The 26,324-nt window shown below is 44.9% G+C and overlaps 1 protein-coding gene across 3 annotated transcripts in view; it reads right to left on the reverse strand.

The window, feature by feature from the left end:
* Window positions 1–9,824: 9,824 nt before the first annotated feature.
* The window catches only part of SLC5A6 (solute carrier family 5 member 6), a 122,995-nt gene continuing 106,495 nt past the window's right edge, over window positions 9,825–26,324 (reverse strand). For 2 of the 3 annotated variants that reach the window (XM_077489148.1, XM_077489147.1), the window contains exons 13-17: window positions 24,829–24,915; window positions 17,516–17,700; window positions 16,134–16,237; window positions 14,214–14,368; window positions 9,825–10,489 (exon numbers count right to left, since the gene is read on the reverse strand). In XM_077489148.1, coding sequence (XP_077345274.1) covers window positions 10,325–10,489; window positions 14,214–14,368; window positions 16,134–16,237; window positions 17,516–17,700; window positions 24,829–24,915 — 696 coding nt within the window. In that variant the 3' untranslated portion in view covers window positions 9,825–10,324. The remainder of the gene's footprint in view (window positions 10,490–14,213; window positions 14,369–16,133; window positions 16,238–17,515; window positions 17,701–24,828; window positions 24,916–26,324) is intronic. The other variant, XM_077489149.1, reaches the window with a different exon arrangement.

Genomic DNA, 26,324 nt, shown 5'->3' on the forward strand with positions numbered 1-26,324 from the left:
AAATTAAGTTTGACACCTCTGCTCTTGAAGCTGGAGATCTCTCTAGTAGGCAGCACCAGCTTCTGGGAAGTTGCTCACTTGGCACACGTGGCATTCAGAGAACATTTTGCATGTTCTTGAAGTATGCAAAGCAATCGCAGGTTGGAGACATGGTAAGGACTTCAAGATCTGAATTTATTAAACTTTTATTTGTAGGGTATGGGCCAGTTCACACCACATTTTCTGTATCGAGATGTGTTTTTGAAGTGTTTATGATGTTTTTTTTTCCCTTCATCCCATTTAGGACATATGCATTCGAGTGTGTTTATGTATTCTGGTGCATTTTGCCATGTTCCAGATCAGCGCCATACATCTTCCTTGTCTGGGGTCACCCATTGACACTCTGGTCTCCTAGAACCTGCCAAGTGCCTCAACGGAAAGCTGCTTGCTACAGAGGCACTAGTGTGGTCTAAGGTTCCAGTCCATGCTAAGTGTGTCTATATACACACATGTCAATGCCTCCTGCTTACAATGATCAGCGTTTATTTAAAACTTTTATCCCCAATGGGGGAAGAAAAAATAAAATAAAAAAAACTGTTTGCTCTAAGTCCTTATAAAGCATTAGCTGGAGTTCAGCATCAATTTGTCAGTACTAACAGCTTTAGATACATTAACACTCCCCCCAACTGGACAAATGCATTCCAGTTGGCCTAAATTGACATTTGATTGGCCTAAATTGACTGACACATTGGCCTAAATTGACATTTGATTTTTTATTAGATATGTTTTATAGCAGAAAGTAAGAAATAGTTTTTTTTGTTTATATCACAAAAAATAAAAACTGCAGGAGGTGATCAAATACCACCAAAAGAAAGCTCCATTTGTGTAAAAAAAGGACATACATTTTATTTGGGTACAGTGTTGCACGACCACGCAATTGTCAGTTAAAGCAATGCAAAAATATATATTTTTTTGCCTGGTCATGAAGGGGGTAAAACCTTCCGGAGGTGCCAAAAAAACATTACACCAGACTCCAATTTCATGGAGTTTATTTCTCTCTTTTTTTTTATTTCCATTTGTTTTAACATTTCATTATTTATAAATCATGGCAGGACATATCAGATTTTTTTTTTTTTTTTTTTTTTTACATTTTAGGAAAAAAAAAAATTACATATACAAAAACGTACATCATTTGGCAGATTTCAGTGCAATTCATTATCCCAGAGCAGACTGAGGAACTGGTGGAGCAGGCCATCTTGGTACCGTTGGTGATGCATCAAGTGTATCAGACAAGTAATGCCACCATATTCTAAAGAATCAATAGACTGCACTTTCATATTTCTCCAATTCATAAAACTTAGTGTTTCTATGTTCTACAAATAAAAGAAACCAATGAGGCCATCCCCACCTAGTTTTAGCTAGATGTAGAAGGTGTAGATAAAAGCACCAACTTCACTCCTATAGTCCTAGCTCCACCACACCACTATAACATAGCTCCACACTTACTCTGGGTGTTGTATAGTTTCACGAACATAAATAATCCAGACTGTGAAATAAAGCATTAAACATCCCAGAGACCCACAGCAAAGCAGACAAAAAATATATATATATAAAATAGCAGATAAGTTCTTGGAGACTGGAACACAGAATACATTTCCAGTTACAACAGGCACACTAATACTTTAGCACATACTGATACCCTAGAGTAGAAACTTAAAAGACATGAAAATGCGTTGGTGCAACCCAACATGGGTCACTGAGCAGTCTTGTGCGTATATATGCGGCTTAACGGAGTGAACACCAATAAGATTTTAGTGTTTGTTCAGTTTCTGAAAGAACTTGGGAGACCCATCTGCCTAATCAGCTTAGCAGGGGGTGGCAAGGAAAGGTCCTCTACTCATCACCTCCAATCACTCTGTTAACAAAGCATCATAATTCCAGTCAAAATTTGTCAGCTAACTCAATCCAACCATCTTTTTTTTTTTATAGCCTTGTTCACCATAGACCAAGTCTTTTCCATCAAAAGGGAAATCGGTCTTATGCAGATTCCCACTTTAAATTGGCTATAATGGAAGCGGAGGCTTTCCAGGGAACTCACAAGACCAGGAAGAACAGGCTGTTCAGAAAAGGAACCCTGTAGGTCAAAAATATGAACACCGCCAAGGTTGACTTGTTTTTGAAAGCACATGTTCGATGACTGTCGTATACATTTATCCCTTAACCATTTGATGAATGTCATATACATTCATCCGTTTACTACTTGATCAGTCTCCAGCCTTTAAAGAGCATGTAAATAATAGTGCTGAGAACACCTACTTACATGCAAGGGTGACCGCCCCGGAGGACGTACCGTCAAAGACAAGTCAGTAATGGCAGCTTCCGTGGGGTTATTCTGACAAGATCCCTTTAGGTACAGCAAGTTTTATTTTTAAGGAGAGAACAAAAACAGAATCTGCTATACATAACAAGGGGTGCCATATTTAGATCTCGCACAATCAATGGAGACAAAGTAAAAGCTGCTTAGCCTTTCCAGGAAAAACTTCATCCAGCCTTTGGATCTCAAAAAAGGAAATAAGCAGCTCCTTATTGGAGAGATCTACGAGTTTCAAGAATCCAGTATTGAAGAACACAGAGTATTGAGAACCCTGTATTGAAGAGGTCCTTGTACATAGGCAGCACTTTTTACACAACCTCAGAACTTGGTATTAGAGAGGGGTACAAAGGCAGCCCACTGTGAGCCCCCTTAGAACCCTGTATTGGAGGAGTCCACCCAAGCAGTTTCTTGTAACACAACCTCAGAACCTGGTATTGGAGGGTTGTACAAAAGCAGCTCATTGTGCACCACCACAGAACTCAGTATTGCAAGGGTACACACAAGCAGTTTCTCACAACACAGTCCCATAACCAAGTATTGGTGTTATGTACAACCTCAGAATCCAGTATTGGAGGGGTCTACAATTTTATACATAACTTCAGAACCTGGTATTAAAGGGGTCCTCACATGTAGCTTAAGAACCCAGTATTGAAGGGCATTACACAGGTAGCTACTTGTAAACAGCCTCAGAACCAGATATTTGAGGGGTCTAACACAGGCAGTTCCATGAATATAGCCTCAGACCATGGTATTGAAGGTGTCTGCACACAGCAACACAGTGTAAGGGACTGGAGCACCATTAAAGAGGTCTACCATTTTCTTCTTTGGCCTTACACAAGAAGTTCCTACCATCCAATCAAGGTAATTCCTAAAAACAACAACTATCTCGCAGTTCTAAGGTTCTTTTTGGACTTGTCTGCCTACATGGGAAGACAGCTGTGCTGAGAGTATGCAGGAGCCTAACATTGCACTCACGATCTGCTGATTGGGGGTGCAATGCTCTGCAGGCTCCTAAAAAAATAATAATAGATTAACATTTTTATTTTAATATGCATTTATTAGTATTTTTTTCTTTAAAGTGAACTTATCCTTTAAGTCTACACGTGAAGGGACATTTTTGGTCCGCTCTGTTACCAATCAACTTAGCCAGAAAACAGCTGGTCATCAGAAATTGCACCTTTTGGACCCCATTAGCTCAGCAGAGGGATTTTTCTACTTTACTGATAAAAAGTACAAAACTCTTTAAAATGATTTTATAAACTAGTTCTTATACATACAATATTAATAATCGTTTTTTATAACATTACTACGAGGCATAGATTTCTCAATAAATTATTCTCATCATTGCACATGTACAATAGTAAAATCAGAACACACAAAATTCGAAATATATACAATTGGTATCAACCAACGTGACAAAAACCCGGAATCCAGCAATAGGCACACGAATAAAGATTTGCTTATAGCTGTGCAGCTACTGTAAATAGTTTAATACTACAATATTATAGTAAACCCACAACTGACATTTTTATTAGGGGCAATCTGTAGGGTAAAAGTTCCCCTGCCTACACGGGTAAAATCTTTGGAGGCAAAGAGAAGTAGCTCTTTAGCTTTGCCTTGTGAGGTCACAGAATGGGCACAGCTAACAAATCCGGAAGGAAGGACATCTCACAGTTGTCTCCGAGAGATACAATAGGACTCGCCAGCACCAAACGAAAAAAAGAATACCAGCCTTGGGTGAAAAGATTATCATGGTCATAAATTAGGCAATTATAGCTAGCAATGTCCCCAATTTCATCTACCACATACTACAACTTTCCCCAACTTGCTGGCATGTCTCTGCAAATGCTGCTGACCCTTTCACGCAATAATCTGAAGGATGACGACATGTAGACACATGTACTGCTATAACGGTGAGGCAAATATCTGGGCTGTTCCTGCTCTTGGAAAAAGACATGCAATGATAAGAACATGCTTATTAGCAATCTCTTGGCTTCCGGGGTGCACCAGAACAATTCTAATTTGTCAAAGCAGTCACGCGTTGGCGCTGACCAATCAGAAGAAGAATTGAACTGATCCATCTCGGAGGCTCTACAGAAGAAAAAAAAAAAAGAGCGACAATTTCAAATCCCCGGACTGATACACTTGCTGTGTGGGCACCAACAGCTCATCAGTAATTATAACAGATATTAATAAGATGGTACTTTAAATAAATCCAACAACTGTGTAAAAAGTAAGGCCCTAGATATTACAGGTGAATAATCAGTGTCTACAATGACACACATAGAAAAATGTTTGCAAGGGGCAGTCTGCCCAAAAATATTACAGATGCGTCCGAATCGCCTGCTGGCTTCTTCGATCTCTGCAGACCTAACAAGAGATCCCATCATTGGACTCCTTTAGGAGGTCCACATTTTCAGCAATTACTAAAACTAGAGAAATTAGTTAAGGTGGACTGACTAGAGAGGACAAAACAAGTGACACCCTACATGTGATGCTTAAGACTATCAATTATATATTATGGAGTTTGCTGCTTCATTAAAATGCCTCTTTAGAAGGAGGTCAACATGGAGATAGTGTCCATGAGGAAAATAAAATTTGGTCTGTTTCAATAAGACAAAGCAATGATGATAATGCAGTAACTTATAGTACTGGTTTATAATTGTCCATTTAGAACAGGGTTTCCAAACCTAAACAAGGGCCAGTTTACTTTTCCTTCAGACTTTAGGGAGGGGGGGCACTGTGACCAGTGGGAGCAGAAAATGCCCTGGCCTCAGTGGGCATGAACAATGCCTCATTTGTTTGAATGGAAGGAACAGTGCCCCATTGTTTTCATCAATGGGAAGAATAGTACCCCATTAATCCTGTCAGTTGGTGGAATCATGCCCCAACGGACAGATAAAGGCAAGCCGATGAACACATCCAAACTCATGCTGCAGTTTGAAGACCACTGGTTTAGAACAATGATGTTATTGGTCAAGTTGGGTTACTAAACTCGGTTTCATAATACAAAGCCTCTGAGAAACCCCTCGTCTACCAGACCTACCCAACTACTCCAATCTATCCTCACAGCAGTATCAAAGTGACAATACTCCAGTTTTTGATATGCAGACAGTTACAATTTTCTAGACCTGGAAAATATGATGTACTTATTACCATTTAAAAAAAAAAAAAAAAAAAAAAATACAAAAAATATTGAAATGTCTTTGTTAGAACCTGAACCAGAGGATATAAAGTCTGGTAATTCACAGGGGAATTTGCAAATGGCCAAAGAAGGCCACAGATGCCCAAGAGCTCACCACCAAGAGAAGAGATCACCACAAAGGGAAATTACGCCAAAGAAAACATCTGTCTGAACCAGCTAGTGTCTGAAAAGCCAAAAACCCACCAAAAAACTGTTTAAACATCAGAACTACCTAAAAAGGAAGAATAAGACCAACATGATGTGGTTAACAATAGAAACTCCAGGAAAAGTCAATGAGAGAACAGGTCATTAGAGGAAACCTTGGACAATAAAGAGGTCCACAAGAGAAGACCAACCAGTTTACATGTGAAGGCCTAAGCCTTATGCTGTCCATACACCAGAATATATTCATCAAATGGAAATTCTGAAAAATTGTTTAAGAGGACATACTAACTTTCCATCATTGAGTCAACTAATTTTGGTCAAAACCCTTAAAACTTCACCTAGACCTGCTACTCAAATTAAATCCCAGATGTAAACAGATTTCTTTTTGTGTTTATAACATGCACATTACAACTTGTACATTTTCTGTCCAAATGAAAAACACATTCAAGGTTAGAATTTCGTTTGAGGAAAAAATTTATATCCTGCACCTTTGCATTTTCTTGTCACCATGGTTTATGAACATCAGCTTGCCCACTAACCATTGAAAAAAACAAACATACGTGGTGAAAACAAAAGCTTTAAAATTTATGCTAGTGTACAGCCAGCTTAACACTCCTAACCCTTAGGATACGGGAAGGAACATTCCATTGAAAAATGAGGCGGCCTGGAAACAGTTCCCCATTTAGATAGGACGCTACTGTAAGCGATCTACTTTTAGAAATCTACAGAGAGCTTACAGCTATAAAACAGGCAGTCTGATGCACTGGATAAAGCATCCCAGAATGCCATATGTAACAATACTAAACTGCATAAAGTCAGCTTAGAAACCACACATCTAAAAAAGGGATGCTTTATCATTAAGACCTATGGGATTCATGATGTGATTACAGCAACATCAGAACATCCTGTTTTGAGATCTACCACACCAATTCACTTTCTCTTCTCTTTCAACAGTTTGGCCAAGCCTATAGAACACAAGTAGGCAAGAACCTGCATCAAATAGAAGGGGGCCTTATTAAACTTTGACAAAACTAAAACTAGAGAATGAATGGACTAGTAGAGCGGTAGAATAGCAGTCTCTAGATCAGGGATCTCCAAACTATGGCCCTCTAGCTGTTGCGGAACTACACATCCCATGAGGCATTGTAAAACTGACATTCACAGACATGATTAGGCATGATGGGAATTGTAGTTGGAGAGCCCTGCTCTAGATGATAACACCAGTCACTCACAGTGCACTGGTGGTGGTCACTTGGATCATCCCGAGTCTAGCTCAAGAAAACCGTGATTTAGTATTCAATGAGATCACATAATTAACATCAGTCAAGTCTAACCAGTTCCACCAGGATGGTTCAAAATCAATTTACCTGTAGTATTTGGCAGGGATAAATGAAATGCTATTGAACTTCGAACACCATGTAAACCTTCATATGTACAGTATGCACCCATGGACAAACAAGTGGATGGCCACTGAAGATACAATGCAGTTTTCTCTTTGGTTTCCTTGTAGCACAGCAGAGCTTGAACCATGAAGCCACAGACAGCCAAGAGGACTGCCAAGTGTTATTTCCATAGTCCTGGAACAGGTGAAACAGGGCTACAACCTCCTTTACATCCAAGTCCCAGGTGCTCAGGCTGGAAGGTCTCCAATAACCTTCACAGAAAAAAGCCGGCACCACAGTATGTCAGCATATACGGTCATCCTTTATTATAAAAATAGTAACGTATAACTGGATAGCACTCAAATGTGTTTTGGCCATTAGGCCTTAAAAAGGCTAAGTTCACTTTTTAAAAAACAAAAAAATAGATGCACTTTTTTTTTGTAGGTAAAATTTTATTTTTGGGAGCCTGCAAAGCATTGCACCAGCGATCAGCATATCGCTGTTGCCATGCAGGTCATTCTGTATATCTGTGTGCCCATACATCCTGTATGAGCAGGCATATCCTCTGACAGGAAAACTCAATGAACGCCGTGCTCCACAGCGTAGTGGTAGTTCATTGAGCACTACAAGCTGACAGCCGCAAAGGATATGGGGGCTCGCAATTCATTCACACTCACAGAGCTGTGTGAATGAATGACGTGGGCAGAAAATATTGATAGCTAGTATGGGTAACTTCTCTTCATACTGCTGTCACAGGGAGAGGGGGCAGCAGCTGTAGCATGATACGTGTTCCACCCTAAAAACGGGTGAAACGTGCAACATATTTCCAAAGGTGAACTTATTTTAATGATTAAGGTCTAACGGCTGAAACATTGGCTTTTTGTCTAGCTGTATTCCACTATTTTTAATAAAAGGATGACCGTATAGGCTGACATACTGCAGTGCCGGCTTTTTCCTGTGGACTGGGCATCTTCCATAGACCTGCAAGATTGGACCGTACAAGACTGCAAGACAAGGATAGAGACTGGGCCAAGAGAACGGGCCAATACACTACAGTCATCATAAAAACACCAACATAACCAACTGCTGGTCCTGCAGAGAAGACGACTTGCTGTTTCTGGTGCCTACAGACATAGGGATCTTCACCCAATCTGAACACAATAATCATCTCATAACTACTGTAAAGAAGAATTTCAAGCAAATGACAATAGACAAAAGTAACCGTAGCATCAAATATAGAAAAAACAAAGAAACAACCTGAATATTGGTCTTTCAATTTGGAAGCAGTCCTCTTCTCCCCACTTTAAACGGATAACAGGGATGGAGGGGCGTGGCCCAACTAACCTGCACCCCAGCAGCCTTCAGGGGCAATTATGAAAAAGGAAATATAGGGCACCCTGGTGTCCCAGTTGGGTTAAAGAGTAGTCAGATGAGCAGACAAATTCCTGATAGATCTGCCCAGAGCTGGAGGCATATTCTCATGTCAATATGCCGATTCATCCAACATGGAACACAGGGGACAACAGAACTGTCATTTGATTTGCTACGCTTTAGGATTGTCAGTGTTGGCGTAAAAATTTTGAAAAACAATTTTTTTTAGTGTTTATGTAAAATCAACAGTACCAGGTCTGCCTGATTATGATCAGGTTACCTAGAGTTATGCTTTAAACTAAACCCATCATTGACAGAGGTAGAGGGGATGCCAATACCGTTCACCTACAAAGAATGCCACTTGTTTAGCTCATATCTGACCCGTCGGATTAACATTCTGCCCAAAACAAGTATGCAGATCAGAAAATGCGAGTTCCTTACCTGCACACAGAGCATGACACCTTGAAAAGTCCCATCTTTTGCATCTGTGTTTTTGTGAAGCCGGAAACAATGTTATCAGCTTTCACAACTATCCTCTGAGAAGTACAGATCATCTTCCTCTATGGAATGGAGGCAAGAAGAACAACTTTTTGTAGTCCTACCGCAACTCTTGTTTTAAGGTGACAACATTGCTTATCCACAGACAATACAGTAATTGACCCTAGGACAAGACATGTCAGGATCACCGGGATATTAAAAGGAAGAAAACTTGGAGGAAGAAAACCAAATCAAGTCTACATCTAAGAAAGAGCAGGCTGCAATAAATACAATTTTTGTTCTTGCTTTTAGATACACTTAATTAACAAAATGAATAACAAAAGAAAAAAAAAAAAAAAATCACAAAACTTCTGAGGAATAACGAACGTGTCATTCAAGTTGATACAAAAACTTTGGGTGTTGTCCTGGAGAATGAGATTCCAGAAACCAGCGTTTTTCGCCAGATTATGCGACCCGCCAGATTTTATAACGGAAGTGAGGTCACGGCCATCTTGGTACACCCCGCACTCGGCCGCAGTAAGGATACAGTGAGAAGGCGACAAGTGAACATATTTGTACACCCACCGGAGTCTTGTATTTTACAGTTATTTTTACAAGTAAACTGAGCTTATATAGAAATACAATATTTAGAAATCCATCTGACTGTTTTGATGTTGAATTGTAAATTCAGCGGCAAGCCTGCTGATCTCACAGGTTTGCTAATCTGAAAGAACACTGCTTTTACAATTCAATATAAAAACAGTCAATAAATACTGTATTTCACTATATAAGCTCAGTTTACTGTTAAAAAGAAGTGTGAAATTACAAGATTCCGGTGGGTGTACAAATATGTCAGCTTGCCGCCTTCTCACTGTATCCTTACTGTGGATGAGTGCGGGGTGTACCAAGATGGCTGTGACAGAACGTCAATTTTGTTACAAATTCTGACGGGTCGCCTAATGTGATGAAACACCGGGAACCAAACCTAGTGCTAGAAGCCCAACCAGCTCAAGGCAGACAAATAACACTGTTCTGATTTCAGAGATGAGCTATTCAAGGCTCTGAGTCTGCTGAAAGAGCCGAGATGCTATATTGCAATCAGGTAACCGCGAGAGAAGGTCAGTGCCGATCTGAATTGAGACCATTGAAACTGACCGAAGCCCGGAGAGGTAAAGGCAGAACATTAGGAGAGTGACACCACAGAGGTGATGGAACGGAGAGTGACACCACAGAGATGATGGAACTAACAGGGCGACATATGAACCTGCATCCTCCATCTGCTATAATTCGAAGGTCCTGAAGGCAGCATTTTGGAAAAGACCAACGGTGGGATCTTCAGCACACGGTCCAGCCGGCAGCTGCATCTTCTCCAATGTCTTATCTTCACATGTATCAAAGAGACGTCTCATGGACCACGTATGAGTGTCCACCATCGGGGCGAGAAATGCCCATAAAGTTCTCCTCCATTTCATCTTTTTCCGGCCCCTTCACACTTCCATTCAGGAAACCGTTACTGGGTTTGTCAGCTACCAAGGGTTTCGGCAGGTTCTGTTCATCCTTCAGGGGCAAAATAAAACAAAAAACCCTTTAGTCAAGAGAATTACTGTAAAAAATGCTCTAGCCAAAATACGGTTTAAAAAGCAGAACTAAATGAATACAAAAAAAACAAAAAAAACAAAAAACAAAAAGGTGTGCACTACCCCCACCTATAACTGGCCATTGCAGCAAGTAGCATTGGAAGGCAACATATGATATAAACAAGGCCAAGGATAAATCCAAGGAAAGATCCACGCTTACTCACCGGCCAGCGCACTGACAACCGAATCAACTTATCCAAATAGGGGTTTAGGCTAGGTTCACACCGGAGCGATGCGGGAACGCCGCGAATCCGCTGCGTTTTCCCGCATCGCATGCCTCTTGCTGGAAGTTCACACTGCCCTATGCGGACTGCTGGGAGTGCCAGTGAAATGTTAATGACACCCCCAGATCAGTCCGCATATCGCAGTGCGATCTGCAAACTCGGACAGGAATCGGATCGCAAGGTGTGAACACCCATGCGATCCGATTCTGCTGCGGACCAAAAAAAGGGTCCCGTGCGAGTTTGCGGCGGGTGCGATGCGAATTCAGCCATACTATCTGTATGGCTGAACTCGCATCGCACAGAGATCGGATATGATCTGCACTGCAGTGCGGTGCGAATCACATCCGGTTCTCGCTTCCGCAGCAGTGTGAACCCAGCCTTAGTCCGCACGTATCTGCAAATACATGCGCAAGCCACAGAGCCGCGCCACAGCACCCTGATATCTGTGGTCCTATCACTAGCTTATGAGTGACTCCACAATGGAAGCACATGTATTTTGATGGATAAGCCTTGACCTTGTTTATGCATCATATGTTGCCTTCCAATGCTACTTGCCGCAATGGGCAGTTATAGGTGGGGGGTAGTGGACACATTTTTTGTATTAATAATACTGTTATATTGGTCAGGCAACACACTGACACCTTTGCAGTTATTGTGTGATTAGCTGGGTGTTGAGCATGCCCCTGCATCTTTAAGAAGGGGTGGGCTCCCTTCAGTCCACCTGCCCTCCACCTATCCATCAGAATGCATGTGCTTCCATTGTGGAGTCACTCATAAGCTAGTGATAGGACCACAGATACCAAGGGTGCCGTGGAGAGGCTCTGTGGCTTACAAATGTATTTGCAAATGCGTGCAGACAAAACCCCAGTTTTAATGCATACCGTTAGATAGGTTGATTCGGTTGTCAGCGGGCTGGCCGGTGAGTAAGCTTGGATGTTTCCTTGGCCTTGTTTATATCAAAACTACTAAATGAAATAAATATAGGATTCCTATTTTACAGATCGAAGGATTAGTATTTGTGTCCCGAGTCCTGAAATTATCCATGTCTGGCAGGACAGGAGACCAGGATTTTCTCTGCTGCGGTTAACAAATACAGATCTTGCACCCTTCCCCCAGCCTGTGACAGGACAGTGAAGGAGAAGCAGCAAACGGATAGGCTCATCACTCCGTCACGCTGCTCACTCCTCCCATCAGATTGCCCCTTGCAGTGCAACAGTCCTGACTGGCTCGTTGTACTGCTTCTCTCTCCCCTCTGCTGTACAGTAGACTGCATGATGCCAATACCAAGTCAAACTGGGGTACTTACAATGCTTATATTAAAACAAAAGAAATTCAAGGATTTATTCATTTCAGACCCTAATTTTGGATAGAATTGGGACATTAGATATTCGAACATCTTCAATTTCTGTCTGTGTGCCCGAGACATCCACAGTCCCGGCTTGTCACCATGACCATTGTCATTAGACAGAAAGTAAGGGGAATCATAAACTTTGCCTTTAAATGAGTAGAAGGAATTATAACTCATGAATTAAATCCACTTACCATCATCTCTTATTTTATATTATTGGGACTGAAGTGTGCATAGCACACTTATAAGGACCTGCATGCTGCACGCAGCGCATTCCCTGAACCCTGTGTTCTGTATATAACAGACTCCTGAACCCTGCACCCCAGATACAACTGGCCCTTTGAGGGCAACCATACTGCTGATGTGGCCCATGATGAAATGGAGTTTGACATCCTTGTTCTAAAACATACTTTTTGGAAACTAAAAAAGGTGGAAGGAGAAATTTAATGCACCCCTCCGAAAAAAAGAAAAGAAAAATTACATATAATAATAATAATAATAATAAGATATGAGAGAGATATATATATATACATATACAAAATCAGTTTCAGCTCTGTCTCGCACATTTGCTGCCCAGAACTATACAAGTTCTGTACCAAATGACCTGTGAATCTGCATTATAAAATGTAACATAAAAAGGAAAATAAACTGCGCTGTAATCTAACTAATCCCTAAAAAGCAGCAGCTCTGCCGTGAGATATACACAGAAAAGATTGTTTATTGTTGGTGCAAGAGCGCAGCTCCATTTACTAAAGGAAAGAATATGACAATATATGGACTGTAACGTTCATAACATTTAAAACAAATGATATGTTCAAAACAAAACAATACAATGAGTGAAACACGGAAATATGATATTAATAGTCCCAAGAAACGAATGAAGAGGCCTGGAAGAATATATCCTTAGCGTATAGCCTAAAAAGGCAACGTATCACCCGTGCAAAGGATGTATGTAATCCTGATAGAAAGAACCTCCTCATGATGATAGTAAATCACACTGACGCACAAAGTATAAATTCACCACCACAAAGTACACGCTTACCAGCTTGCACAAGCTGAATAGCTTGTGGCTAATACCCAGTGAGGGCCTTTATCTCCAGGGATGGCAAACAAATGGTAAATCGGACCCGATAAAAAAATTCTCCCTCGGATGCCGTGCTCATAGCAACCTAAACTAAGTATTTATTAAATAAAACAGTAATGCACTTACATCTATGTCAAGTACAAGGGAAGGATAAAAAAGCCGGCTTTTTTTGGGGTTGCTATGAGCATGGCCTCCAAGGGAGTATTTGGGGTCTTTGAGCCTTGTGGAAGGATATCACCATCCGCTTTGCCAGTGTGTTGAAATTTATCGGGTCCGATTTGCCATTTGCTTGTGATCCATGGGGATAAAGGCCCTGGCTGGGTATTTGCCACAGGCGATTCAGCTTGTGTACGCTGGTAAGCATGGACTTTATGTGGTGGTGGATTTTCACTTTGTGCGTCAGTGTGATTTACTATCATCACGAGGACTTTCTCTCAGCATTACATACACCCCTTGTCTGCACGGGTGATGTGTTGCCTTTTAGGCTATACGCTAAGTATATATTCTTCCAAACCTCTTCAATAATTTCTCGGGACTATCAATATAATAATATTTCCTTGATTCACTTATTGTATTGTTTTGAACATAATATTTGTTTTAAATGTTATAAACGTTACAGTCCATATATTGTCATATTCCTTCGTTTGTTGGTGCAAGAGCGTGGCTCCATTTACTATTGCATTAGGAAATGCCAGTGACTGTGTTGGGAACGTTTATACATCCCCACGGTTTCCATAGCACTGCTATCCTCCTGAGCTGTGATCTTTTTCATAGCTTGGAAGACCTACTAAACTACTGATGACCTAATTCCAAAGACGACATGACATCATTATGGGAGTAACCCAAATATCGGCAAATCTGTACCTAAAAACTGTACAGAGGGCCACAAAAAGTTCATCCTTTGTATACAATGCTTTGGGCCAAGTCTCACTTATGTAAAGCCAAGATTTCTACAGAAGACAATCCGGACATAGACAATACAATATACCTTTAACAGTCTGGTCTCTAGGTGCTCCCCTACCTCTGCTATGTGAGGCACCCCAAACCGCAGTCTCTCCTTGTATCTCTTTGGCAGGAAGAAGAGCAGCTTCGGAAGGACGAGGTAGACTGTGCGAGGGTTCACGTCTTTCCCCTTCATCGGGCCTGAAAACACAAAATTCAATGTTCAGCAACGAAACCTTCAGGTCCACCACGGCTGCTAACCACGAAGCATGCACAAAGCAAGATCATCTTTGCGGATCATGCAGAAACTGTTGGCCAGTCATTCTTTCCTTACTGCAATTAGCTTCCCTGCACAGATTCACACAGGAAAGGCTTAGTTTGAGTCCATTCAAGGTTCTCATTTTTAACTGAAACCCTGATGAAGGAGGGAGTTCCTTTGACCCCTGAAAAGCGTTGGCTGACTTTTAGCACAATACCAATAACTGAATTTGGCCTGGGGCTTCTTCCATGTATGCACATTTTTTTTTTCTGGTAACCTGCTGGGATACCCACTGGAGGGTAGCCTTGTCTGTCCTGAAGGCATAATCCAAAAAACCTGTAAAAGAGTGCTCAGAACTCCCCATGTGGCCCAAAGCTGATGGTATAGCCTTATAGTAGAATAGAGTCAATGTTGTCACCAGCATAGAAAAAATAACACTGCCTTTGTGACAATTAGAAAATATGGGTCACAACAGCCTCAGTCAGTTAAGCAGATGTAAAAAGTATCCAGATTAAAAGCAATAGCCAATGATCATAATAAAGCAATTCGAGCTGTTGTCCTTACTTGTAGGGGTCTGTGCTGGCAGTGATAGAACTGCTTGCCAGGAGATGTGAAAGGTGGATTGGTAATCTTCACCCGTGCACTATTGTCAAAAAACAAACCGGGGGCCAGAGCCGTGTGCACCGAAAGTCACGTGTGCACCGAAAGTCACTAGGTGTAAATGCAAGGGGGCTTGGAACTCAAAAAATCTACAGTTGCCAAGAGAACGCATTTAGAGACTTGATAAACTGTGCATGTGTGAAACACGTTGTCGTGGCAACAGTAGATGGGGCTTGAAACACAATCTCCTGTTGCCACGGCAACGTGTTTCACGCATTCACACTTTATCAAGTCTCTAAATGCGTTGTCGTGGCAACAGTAGATTGTTCGAGTACCAAGCCCCCTTGCTTTTCCTCCTAGTGACTTTCCGCCAGTGTTCAGCATTAGCCTAGTGACATCACATCTGGCGTGTCACTTCCGGTGCGTGCGGCTCTGTCCCTGGGATTGTTTGCACAATAGAGCAAGGGTGAAGATTGCCGATCCACCTTTCACATCTCCTAGCACACTGTTCTATCAATGCCAGCACGGACCCCTACAAGTAAGGAGAGCAGCTTGGATTGCACAATTGTGATCATTGCCTATTTCTTTTAATCTAAATACATTTTACACCTGCTTGACTGATTGATGCTGTTGTAAAACAAATATTACAATCGACACAGATTTTAAATAGAGACTTATTTTTTAAGCTGGTGACCAGATTAACTATATTCTAACATAAGGCTGTACCATCTGCTTTTGCCCAGGTGATGAGCGAGTTCTGAGCACTCATTTTCAAGTGTATTGGAATATAGCTTTACTATTTCCACCACTCCAGGTGGTTACACTCAAACTCCCACCACCCTTTATCCAACAGCAGTGACACCTAGAGCCTGACACTTGGACTTAGACTTGTCTGTCATGAGCAGCTTCACTTGAGCCAGTGGGCTCTTCAAATATTTTGACCCTCTGACTACTTTGTATAAATTCATATCAAAGTCCCAGCATCTCTTGGATAGCTTTTTCTTTTCATTGGTTAGAAGCAGGAGACGGTTTGTCAACTGGTCCACTGGAGACCTGTAGTTAAATCTACAGAAGAAAAGCTAAGGAATGGTTATATTGGTTCCTTACCGGTCAGCAGGCTGACGATGATGCCAACAATGACAACCGTGGTGGAGTTGTGAGCGCTGTACCACATGTAGGACAAACTGTAGAACTTCTGCAGACCGGTCACACTAGAAGGATACAGAAAAAGGGAAAGAGCTGTGAGCCTGTCCAATCAGGAGGGACTTGAGTCAAGATCACAGTGTTAAAGGAGACCTGTGAGGATATAAATATGGCAGATGCCCCTGCCAACTTGTTATTTTTTAAAAAGGTGCACATTCCAATGTGCCATTCATAAGCCTTGCTTTCCTACTTCGTAAACCACTCCCCTCAAATTAGCAAGCGGGTACCATTTGGGCAAAGCTTCAGCATCACCCTCACAATGCCTTAAGCCTTCCATACATTCCTATTGGCCAGTGAGGCTATGCCTTCATAGTGTAGAGCCAATAGAAATTCATATAGGCAGAGCTTAGTAGCAAGTGCCAACACTACCCAGATGTGTCAAAGCTTAGTCAGATCAGAACAGTCTGTCATTCAAGCAGTGTGAACCTCTGGGGCCTGCAATTTATACCGGTCAGCAGCTTACAGATTTATTAAAGTGGCACAAAAGGCATCCGATATGAGGTCCCTCAAAGAAATGCTAGGAAGGGAGTGGTTTCAAAGTGATTTCTCAGCAAAATAAATCTCCAATACAGTTTAGTTACGATTGAAGGAGGCTGAGAGTTATAGAAGGGACTTTATTTGTTTATTTATTTATTTCGAGTCTACTTGTATAGTTTTTTTTTTTTTTTTTTTAAACAGAGTTCTGTGTCCCTTTAAATGCTCATTTTTATCTAGGGGAATGCTAAAAAGCAGTGGTTACATTTTCCGTCATCCTCGTAGGCTTCATCCTTTCCATGCAACCTCTCCCCCAAATCTACTTCTCTTTGCAGCTAGCTCAATTGGTTGCACTCTGAGGTTGTCATGTACAATACAGGACCAGCAGGCCCCTTTTGTAAATTGGGGGGAGATGCTGAGGGCCCGTCCACAGCCAAGAGCTTTAGAGGGAAAAGAACGCAGGCCATTGGAAGAGCGAGGGATAAGGGAGAGCAAGTAAAGCTGCTTTTTTAATTTTTCCCCTAAACCAGAATGAGTATTTAACTCTAGCAGTTCAGGGTTGGCCCAACTGCAAATGCACCTTTTCATTTTCCACCAGAGAGCTCAACTTCAAACTGCTTGCATTACAAAATATATGTAAATTAGGTTTTAATGAATACAGAGCTGAAGGAATGAATGGGTGTATCTTACATATCCCTGGAGTCTAGCTTTAAAATACAAAATTTTGGGCAAAACTGTTACATGTTCCCTTCACTGTCCCCCACAGAGTAAATGGCTATACTTTTTCAGCAAATATGTAGCATGTGACTAACCTTTTTGTAGCGTTTCCAGAGGTCAGCAAGGTGGTCATAACAGCGGTAGTGAAATTCCCGTATTCTGGCGCACTGGTGGCATTGAGTAAAGGGAAAGAGGAGGAAGCCTGCAAATTCCTCAAAAAACTACCCAGGCCGATCCAAAATGCCACGACTAGCCCAGCAATCAGACCACTGATGGCTCCCTGAGTGAAGGAGAGGGTGCATGGAGAAAGAACGAGAAAATGGCATTATACAAATGTGGAGCAAACCTAAGACTGACCTGCCAGTAATGATGGATGGATATGACAATAAAGAGCAATGAATACCACTGTCACACATTGAAATCAGGATTGTAAAGCAACCTACTTGGATGGATACAACTGAAAGCTCAGAGCATGGTGGCGTGGTTCAGTGATGGCATTGCACAATGATGTCAATGGGTTCTGCTGTAAATCACATGACCGTTTCTTCAGGACTAATTACTCAATACCAACTTACTTATTGTTGAGGAGTGACTTTGATGCCAATATTGCCAAAATCCGTGCAATTACTTACAAATAGGCTCACTTGCCTAAGTAGAGGGCATTACATAGCTTTTACAAGTGTAGAACATAATTTAATAATCCTGAATATTTTTTCTGTCCATTTGGATCTACTTGTCAGTTCAATGAACTCATTTTCCAACTGCATGGAATTGCGGGTTGCTTTACAATCCAGATTTAATGTGTGACAGTGGTATTCATTCCTCTTTATTGACGTTATTCTAGTCAACTGGGGGGGGCAGTTTTGCATCCTTTCTTGGTTTGTATTTCATTAGGGTCCCATGAGACTCAACGATTATTACCTTTATGAGGGTGCAAACCTTTGTGATTCGGAGTGATGTTATGTCAGATGTAGCTATGAGACAACATTGTCTTATTTTAAAATAGAGTGGAGGGTTATTGTCTTTTTGTATTTGTAATTTTGACATTAATAAAGTTTGTACTAACTTTTTACATTTGAAGCCATATGTATCCATTTTAGGCAGCTACTGTATGCTTAGGGGCTATAATCTTTGATTGGTTCCCCTTTCTTCTTTATGAGTCATCTAGGCTCCCTTACATTTTAAAACCGAACTTAAAAGAAAAAGTATAGTTTTTTTTTTTTTTTTTTTTTGCTAAATTATACTTGCCTAGGCCATCCGCCTAGCATCAGTACGGCGCTGCATGTATTCCCTGCCAGCTCTAACACTGAGAACTGAACAATCAAACATCGCTGATTGCTCGGTTCTCAGTACTCCATGGAGCAGAGAGCTGGTTGACTGTCAGTCACTGCTGTCTGCTCTACACAACCCCCAGGGCTGGGATGTGTAGGGGGCGGGAGCATCCGGCTCAGCCTCTCAGTGGCCCGCTGAGAGGCTGAGCTGGATACCGGTTCAGGCATGTGGGTGGATCCGGACTTCATTGTCACAATCTTACCCGAGCCTGGACCAGCTGTGACATCAGCCGATAGGGAGCTTCAGCCCACTATCGGCTGAAAATGGGTCACAGGAGTGCAGAACAGACTGCTTTTCTGTGATCCATAGGAGTACAGCCAAAACAAGCTTTGGCTTTAACCAAATTACCAATCACACCCCGAATCCCCCGTTCTGCGTCAAGATATTTATATATATATATATATATATATTTATATATATATATATATTTATATATATATATATATATATATATATATATATATATATATATATATATATATATATATATATATATATATTTATATATATATATATATATATATATATATATACACACACACACTATATATATATATATATATATATATATATATATATATATATATATATATACACACACATACATATATATATATATATATATATATACATACACACACACACATATACATACACATATATATATATATATATATATATATATATATATATATATATATATATATATATATATATATACAAAAATGTCTACAAATATATGTGTTTGTGACACACACACACACACACATTTTATATATGTGTGTGTGTGTGTGTGTGTGTGTGTGTGTGTGTGTGTGTGTACACCGTAGTGCCTGGTGGCATTTGCGTGCATGAGAAACATCCACCTTGAATGTACATAATCTTATTCCTGGGATATACACCCATAAAACACATCGCTCCTGGGATATCTGTGACTTAGCAATACCAGGAGGCAGGAGGGCCCAGCCTAGGCAAGAAACCCAGAAGTAGAGGAAAATAGAAAAATGCTAAAAACAAACATTGCTTGCATTTGTGGAAGAGGAGGGGAGGAAGAGGGGAGGAAGAGGGATGAGGGGAGGAAAGAGGGGAGGAAAGAGGGGAGGAAAGAGGGGAGGAAAGAGGGGAGGAAAGAGGGGAGGAAAGAGGGGAGGAAAGAGGGGAGGAAAGAGGGGAGGAAAGAGGGGAGGAAAGAGGGGAGGAAAGAGGGGAGGAAAGAGGGGAGGAAAGAGGGGAGGAAAGAGGGGAGGAAGAGGGATGAGGGGAGGAAGAGGGATGAGGGGAGGAAGAGGGATGAGGGGAGGAAGAGGGATGAGGGGAGGAAGAGGGATGAGGGGAGGAAGAGGGATGAGGGGAGGAAGAGGGATGAGGGGAGGAAGAGGGATGAGGGGAGGAAGAGGAATGAGGGGAGGAAGAGGAATGAGGGGAGGAAGAGGGGAGGAAGAGGAAAGAGGGGAGGAAGAGGGGAGGAAGAGGAAAGAGGGGAGGAAGAGGGGAGGAAGAGGAAAGAGGGGAGGAAGAGGAAAGAGGGGAGGAAGAGGAAAGAGGGGAGGAAGAGGGGAGGAAGAGGGGAGGAAGAGGGGAGGAAGAGGGGAGGAAGAGGGGAGGAAGAGGGGAGGAAGAGGGGAGGAAGAGGGATGAGGGGAGGAAGAGGGATGAGGGGAGGAAGAGGGATGAGGGGAGGAAGAGGGATGAGGGGAGGAAGAGGGATGAGGGGAGGAAGAGGGATGAGGGGAGGAAGAGGGATGAGGGGAGGAAGAGGGATGAGGGGAGGAAGAGGGATGAGGGATGGAAGAGGGATGAGGGATGGAAGAGGGATGGAAGAGGGATGAGGGATGGAAGAGGGATGAGGGATGGAAGAGGGATGAGGGATGGAAGAGGGATGAGGGATGGAAGAGGGATGGAAGAGGGAGAGGGGAGGAAGAGGGAGGAAGAGTCAGAGAGGGAGGGAGGGAGGAAGAGTCAGAGAGGGAGGGAGGGAGGAAGAGTCAGAGAGGGAGGGAGGGAGGGAGGGAGGAAGAGTCAGAGAGAGAGGGAGGGAGGGAGGAAGAGTCAGAGAGGGAGGGAGGGAGGGAGGGAGGAAGAGTCAGAGAGGGAGGGAGGGAGGGAGGGAGGAAGAGTCAGAGAGGGAGGGAGGGAGGGAGGAAGAGTCAGAGAGGGAGGGAGGGAGGGAGGAAGAGTCAGAGAGGGAGGGAGGGAGGGAGGGAGGGAGGAAGAGTCAGAGAGGGAGGGAGGAAGAGTCAGAGAGGGAGGGAGGGAGGGAGGGAGGGAGGGAGGGAGGAAGAGAGGGAGGAAGAGTCAGGGAGGGAGGGAGGGAGGGAGGGAGGGAGGGAGGGAGGGAGGGAGGGAGGGAGGAAGAGTCAGAGAGGGAGGGAGGGAGGGAGGAAGAGTCAGAGAGGGAGGGAGGGAGGGAGGGAGGGAGGAAGAGTCAGAGAGGGAGGGAGGGAGGGAGGGAGGGAGGAAGAGTCAGAGAGGGAGGGAGGGAGGGAGGGAGGGAGGGAGGGAGGAAGAGTCAGAGAGGGAGGGAGGGAGGGAGGAAGGGAGGAAGAGTCAGAGAGGGAGGGAGGAAGGGAGGAAGAGTCAGAGAGGGAGGGAGGAAGGGAGGAAGAGTCAGAGAGGGAGGGAGGAAGGGAGGAAGAGTCAGAGAGGGAGGGAGGAAGGGAGGAAGAGTCAGAGAGGGAGGGAGGGAGGGAGAGAGTGTGAGGGAGGGAGGGAGGGAGGGAGGGAGGGAGGGAGGGAGGGAGGGAGGGAGGGAGGGAGGGAGGGAGAGAGTGTGAGGGAGGGAGGGAGGGAGAGAGGAAGAGTCAGAGAGGGAGGGAGGGAGGGAGGGAGGGAGGGAGGGAGGGAGGGAGGGAGGGAGGGAAGAGTCAGAGAGGGAGGGAGGGAGGGAGGAAGAGTCAGAGAGGGAGGGAGGGAGGGAGGGAGGGAGGGAGGGAGGGAGGAAGAGTCAGAGAGGGAGGGAGGGAGGGAGAGAGGGAGGGAGGGAGAGAGGGAGGGAGGGAGGGAGGAAGAGTCAGAGAGGGAGGGAGAGTCAGAGAGGGAGGGAGGGAGGGAGGGAGAGTCAGAGAGGGAGGGAGGGAGAGTCAGAGAGGGAGGGAGGGAGGGAGGGAGAGTCAGAGAGGGAGGGAGGGAGGGAGAGTCAGAGAGGGAGGGAGGGAGGGAGGGAGAGTCAGGGAGGGAGAGTCAGAGAGGGAGGGAGAGTCAGAGAGGGAGGAAGAGGGGAGAGGAAAGAGGAAAGAGGGGAGAGGAAAGAGGGGAGAGGAAAGAGGAAAGAGGGGAGAGGAAAGAGGGGAGAGGAAAGAGGAAAGAGGGGAGAGGAAAGAGGGGAGAGGAAAGAGGAAAGAGGGGAGAGGAAAGAGGGGAGAGGAAAGAGGAAAGAGGGGAGAGGAAAGAGGGGAGAGGAAAGAGGGGAGAGGAAAGAGGGGAGAGGAGAGGAGAGGAAAGAGGGGAGAGGAGAGGAGAGGAGAGGAAAGAGGGGAGAGGAGAGGAGAGGAAAGAGGGGAGAGGAAAGAGGGGAGAGGAGAGGAGAGGAAAGAGGGGAGAGGAAAGAGGGGAGAGGAAAGAGGGGAGAGGAAAGAGGGGAGAGGAAAGAGGGGAGAGGAAAGAGGGGAGGAAGAGGGATGAGGGGAGGAAGAGGGATGAGGGGAGGAAGAGGGATGAGGGGAGGAAGAGGGGAGGAAGAGGAATGAGGGGAGGAAGAGGGGAGGAAGAGGAATGAGGGGAGGAAGAGGAATGAGGGGAGGAAGAGGAATGAGGGGAGGAAGAGGAATGAGGGGAGGAAGAGGAATGAGGGGAGGAAGAGGAATGAGGGGAGGAAGAGGAATGAGGGGAGGAATGAGGGGAGGAATGAGGGGAGGAATGAGGGGAGGAAGAGGAAAGAGGGGAGGAAGAGGAAAGAGGGGAGGAAGAGGAAAGAGGGGAGGAAGAGGAAAGAGGGGAGGAAGAGGAAAGAGGGGAGGAAGAGGGGAGGAAGAGGGATGAGGGGAGGAAGAGGGATGAGGGGAGGAAGAGGGATGAGGGGAGGAAGAGGGGAGGAAGAGGAATGAGGGGAGGAAGAGGAATGAGGGGAGGAAGAGGAATGAGGGGAGGAAGAGGAATGAGGGGAGGAAGAGGAATGAGGGGAGGAAGAGGAATGAGGGGAGGAAGAGGAAAGAGGGGAGGAAGAGGAAAGAGGGGAGGAAGAGGAAAGAGGGGAGGAAGAGGGGAGGAAGAGGGGAGGAAGAGGGATGAGGGGAGGAAGAGGGATGAGGGGAGGAAGAGGGATGAGGGATGGAAGAGGGATGGAAGAGGGATGAGGGATGGAAGAGGGATGGAAGAGGGATGAGGGATGGAAGAGGGATGGAAGAGGGATGAGGGATGGAAGAGGGATGAGGGATGGAAGAGGGATGAGGGATGGAAGAGGGATGAGGGATGGAAGAGGGATGAGGGATGGAAGAGGGATGAGGGATGGAAGAGGGATGAGGGATGGAAGAGGGATGAGGGATGGAAGAGGGATGGAAGAGGGATGGAAGAGGGATGGAAGAGGGATGAGGGATGGAAGAGGGATGGAAGAGGGATGGAAGAGGGATGGAAGAGGGATGGAAGAGGGATGGAAGAGGGAGAGGGGAGGAAGAGTCAGAGAGGGAGGGAGGGAGGAAGAGTCAGAGAGGGAGGGAGGAAGAGTCAGAGAGGGAGGGAGGGAGGGAGGAAGAGTCAGAGAGGGAGGGAGGGAGGGAGGAAGAGTCAGAGAGAGAGGGAGGGAGGGAGGAAGAGTCAGAGAGGGAGGGAGGGAGGAAGAGTCAGAGAGGGAGGGAGGGAGGGAGGAAGAGTCAGAGAGGGAGGGAGGGAGGGAGGAAGAGTCAGAGAGGGAGGGAGGGAGGGAGGAAGAGTCAGAGAGGGAGGGAGGGAGGGAGGAAGAGTCAGAGAGGGAGGGAGGGAGGGAGGAAGAGTCAGAGAGGGAGGGAGGGAGGGAGGAAGAGTCAGAGAGGGAGGGAGGGAGGGAGGGAGGGAGGAAGAGTCAGAGAGGGAGGGAGGGAGGAAGAGTCAGAGAGGGAGGGAGGGAGGAAGAGTCAGAGAGGGAGGGAGGGGAGGGAGGGAGGAGGAAGAGTCAGAGAGGGAGGGAGGGAGGAAGAGTCAGAGAGGGAGGGAGGGAGGGAGGGAGGGAGAGAGTGAGGGAGGGAGGGAGGAAGAGTCAGAGAGGGAGGGAGGGAGGAAGAGTCAGAGAGGGAGGGAGGGAGGGAGGGAGGAAGAGTCAGAGAGGGAGGGAGGGAGGGAGGAAGAGTCAGAGAGGGAGGGAGGGAGGGAGGGAGGGAGGAAGAGTCAGAGAGGGAGGGAGGGAGGAAGAGTCAGAGAGGGAGGGAGGGAGGGAGGAAGAGTCAGAGAGGGAGGGAGGGAGGGAGGAAGAGTCAGAGAGGGAGGGAGGGAGAGAGGAAGAGTCAGAGAGGGAGGGAGGGAGAGAGGGAGGGAGAGAGGGAGGGAGGGAGGGAGAGAGGGAGGGAGGGGAGAGTCAGAGAGGGAGGGAGGAAGAGTCAGAGAGGGAGGGAGGGAGGGAGGAAGAGTCAGAGAGGGAGGGAGGAAGAGTCAGAGAGGGAGGAAGAGTCAGAGAGGGAGGGAGAGAGGGAGGGAGAGAGGGAGGGAGGAAGAGTCAGAGAGGGAGGGAGAGAGGGAGGGAGAGAGGGAGGGAGGGAGGGAGGGAGGGAGGGAGGGAGGGAGGGAGGGAGGGAGGGAGGGAGGGAGGGAGGGAGGGAGAGTCAGAGAGGGAGGGAGAGAGGAAGAGTCAGAGAGGGAGGGAGGGGAGGAAGAGTCAGAGAGGGAGGGAGAGAGGGAGAGAGGGAGGGAGGGAGGGAGGGAGGGAGGAAGAGTCAGAGAGGGAGGGAGGGAGGGAGGGAGGAAGAGTCAGAGAGGGAGGGAGGGAGGGAGGAAGAGGGAGGGTAATTTTGTTGGGATGAGTTGAGTTGCACTTTAAAAGGGGGTCTGAAGCAGCAGTTACATTTCCAACTTTGAAAAGCCCCCTGAAAACAGGAAAGATCTGCAGTGATATTAAAGCATGCCAAGCAGGTACAAGGGAAACTTCAAATTTCAAAAGCAAGACCATACTCACAATGGCATTGGTAAAAGGAAAGAAAAGTCCAAGAGAGAAGAGACCAAGGAGGGGGCCTCCAACAATGCCAAAAATACTCAGTGCCGCCTGGAGGGGGGAGAAAAATAAAATAAATGTTAATAGAGAGATCTTTAAGTGCACCTAGACTCAGGCAAGTCTATACATCCAATGGTGTTAATATCATTCACAAATGACTTCTCTAATGCTGACAGAGGAAGTCTGCAGCTGCTCTGTTTATGCTCAGTATGTCACCTAATCCACAGTGCTGTGTGGTTGCAAGGAGGCTGCCATATCCCAGCATGTGAAAGCTATTAAGCAGTGACACCCTGCAACCCAATAACACTGTCACTGTAATCCAGTGTACAGATGTAGAAGATGCAGCTAATGACTCCCTCTACCTTGAAGAGGTACTAGCTTGCTTCCCAAGCTGGTGACAAAAAAATAAAAAATAAAAAAATCGGGGCAATGAGTTCCTGTAAGACAACCAAAGTTTAGATTTAACCACTCAAACATCGGGCCGATTCTGACACGGTTTACAGTAAAAATTTGCATTTTTTTGCTAGAAAATTGCTTAGAACTCCCAAACATATTTTTAAGGAATATAAAGAAAAAAAAAAAAAAAAAAGGAGGGCGCAACAGCCTTGTGCATTATCCTTAGATGAGTTTAATAAATAACAATATAAAAACGACTCAGATATGTGAAGGAAACCACAATATAAGAAGCCTTTAAGTGATGGCAATCGGTCTGATGGCCACAGTCTCCAAATGATGAAAGAGGACACAAAGACCATTGCTGACGGACGTGTTTCGAAGGGTAACCACCTTCCTCAGAGCCCAGTAGGCTCTGAGGAAGGTGGTTACCCCCTTTTTTTTTTTAATCGCTTTTATTCCCCATCACAAGAAATGCAAACATCCCTTGTAATAAAAACAGGGCATGACAGGTCCTCTTTATGGAGACATCTGGGGTCTATAAGACCCTAGATCTCTCCTCTACCCTGGAAAGCACGAGATAAGAAAAAACTCCATTGAGCTAAAGCTTTCTAAGGAAAAAAGGTAGGGTTTACATCTGTCCTAACTTGAAGTGATGAAATTATGTAGTTTCCGGTCTCCTAGACCAGTGGTTCCCAACTGCAGTCCTCAAGTATCGGGCCATGTTTTCAGGTTTTCCTTTACATTGCACAGCTGCTTTCAATCAATGAAATGGTATTAATAAGATCTATTTTATCTAAGGGAAGTTCCCAAAACATGGCCCGTCGTGGGTACTTGAGGACTGAGGTTGAGAACCACTGTCCTAGACCAAAGAGATGGCCAGGGACCTGCCCAGTTCTCAGCCAGCTCTGTGATAACCTGGCGGGCACCACTGGATCAGATACTGGTCCCCCCCCCCCCCCGACCACAAGGGAGAGCCTGGAGAGGCAGGAAGTGGGAATGTCCCCTCCTGCTGCCTGTAAAAGCAATCCAGTGGCTAATTGGCTGAAAGGATTGCTTTTAGATAA

The sequence above is a fragment of the Lithobates pipiens genome, unplaced genomic scaffold (genome assembly GCF_037356315.1).
Source record: "Lithobates pipiens isolate NorthernLeopardFrog02 unplaced genomic scaffold, aLitPip1_a1.2 Scaffold_18, whole genome shotgun sequence".
In the NCBI taxonomy this organism is placed as follows: Eukaryota; Metazoa; Chordata; class Amphibia; order Anura; family Ranidae; genus Lithobates; species Lithobates pipiens.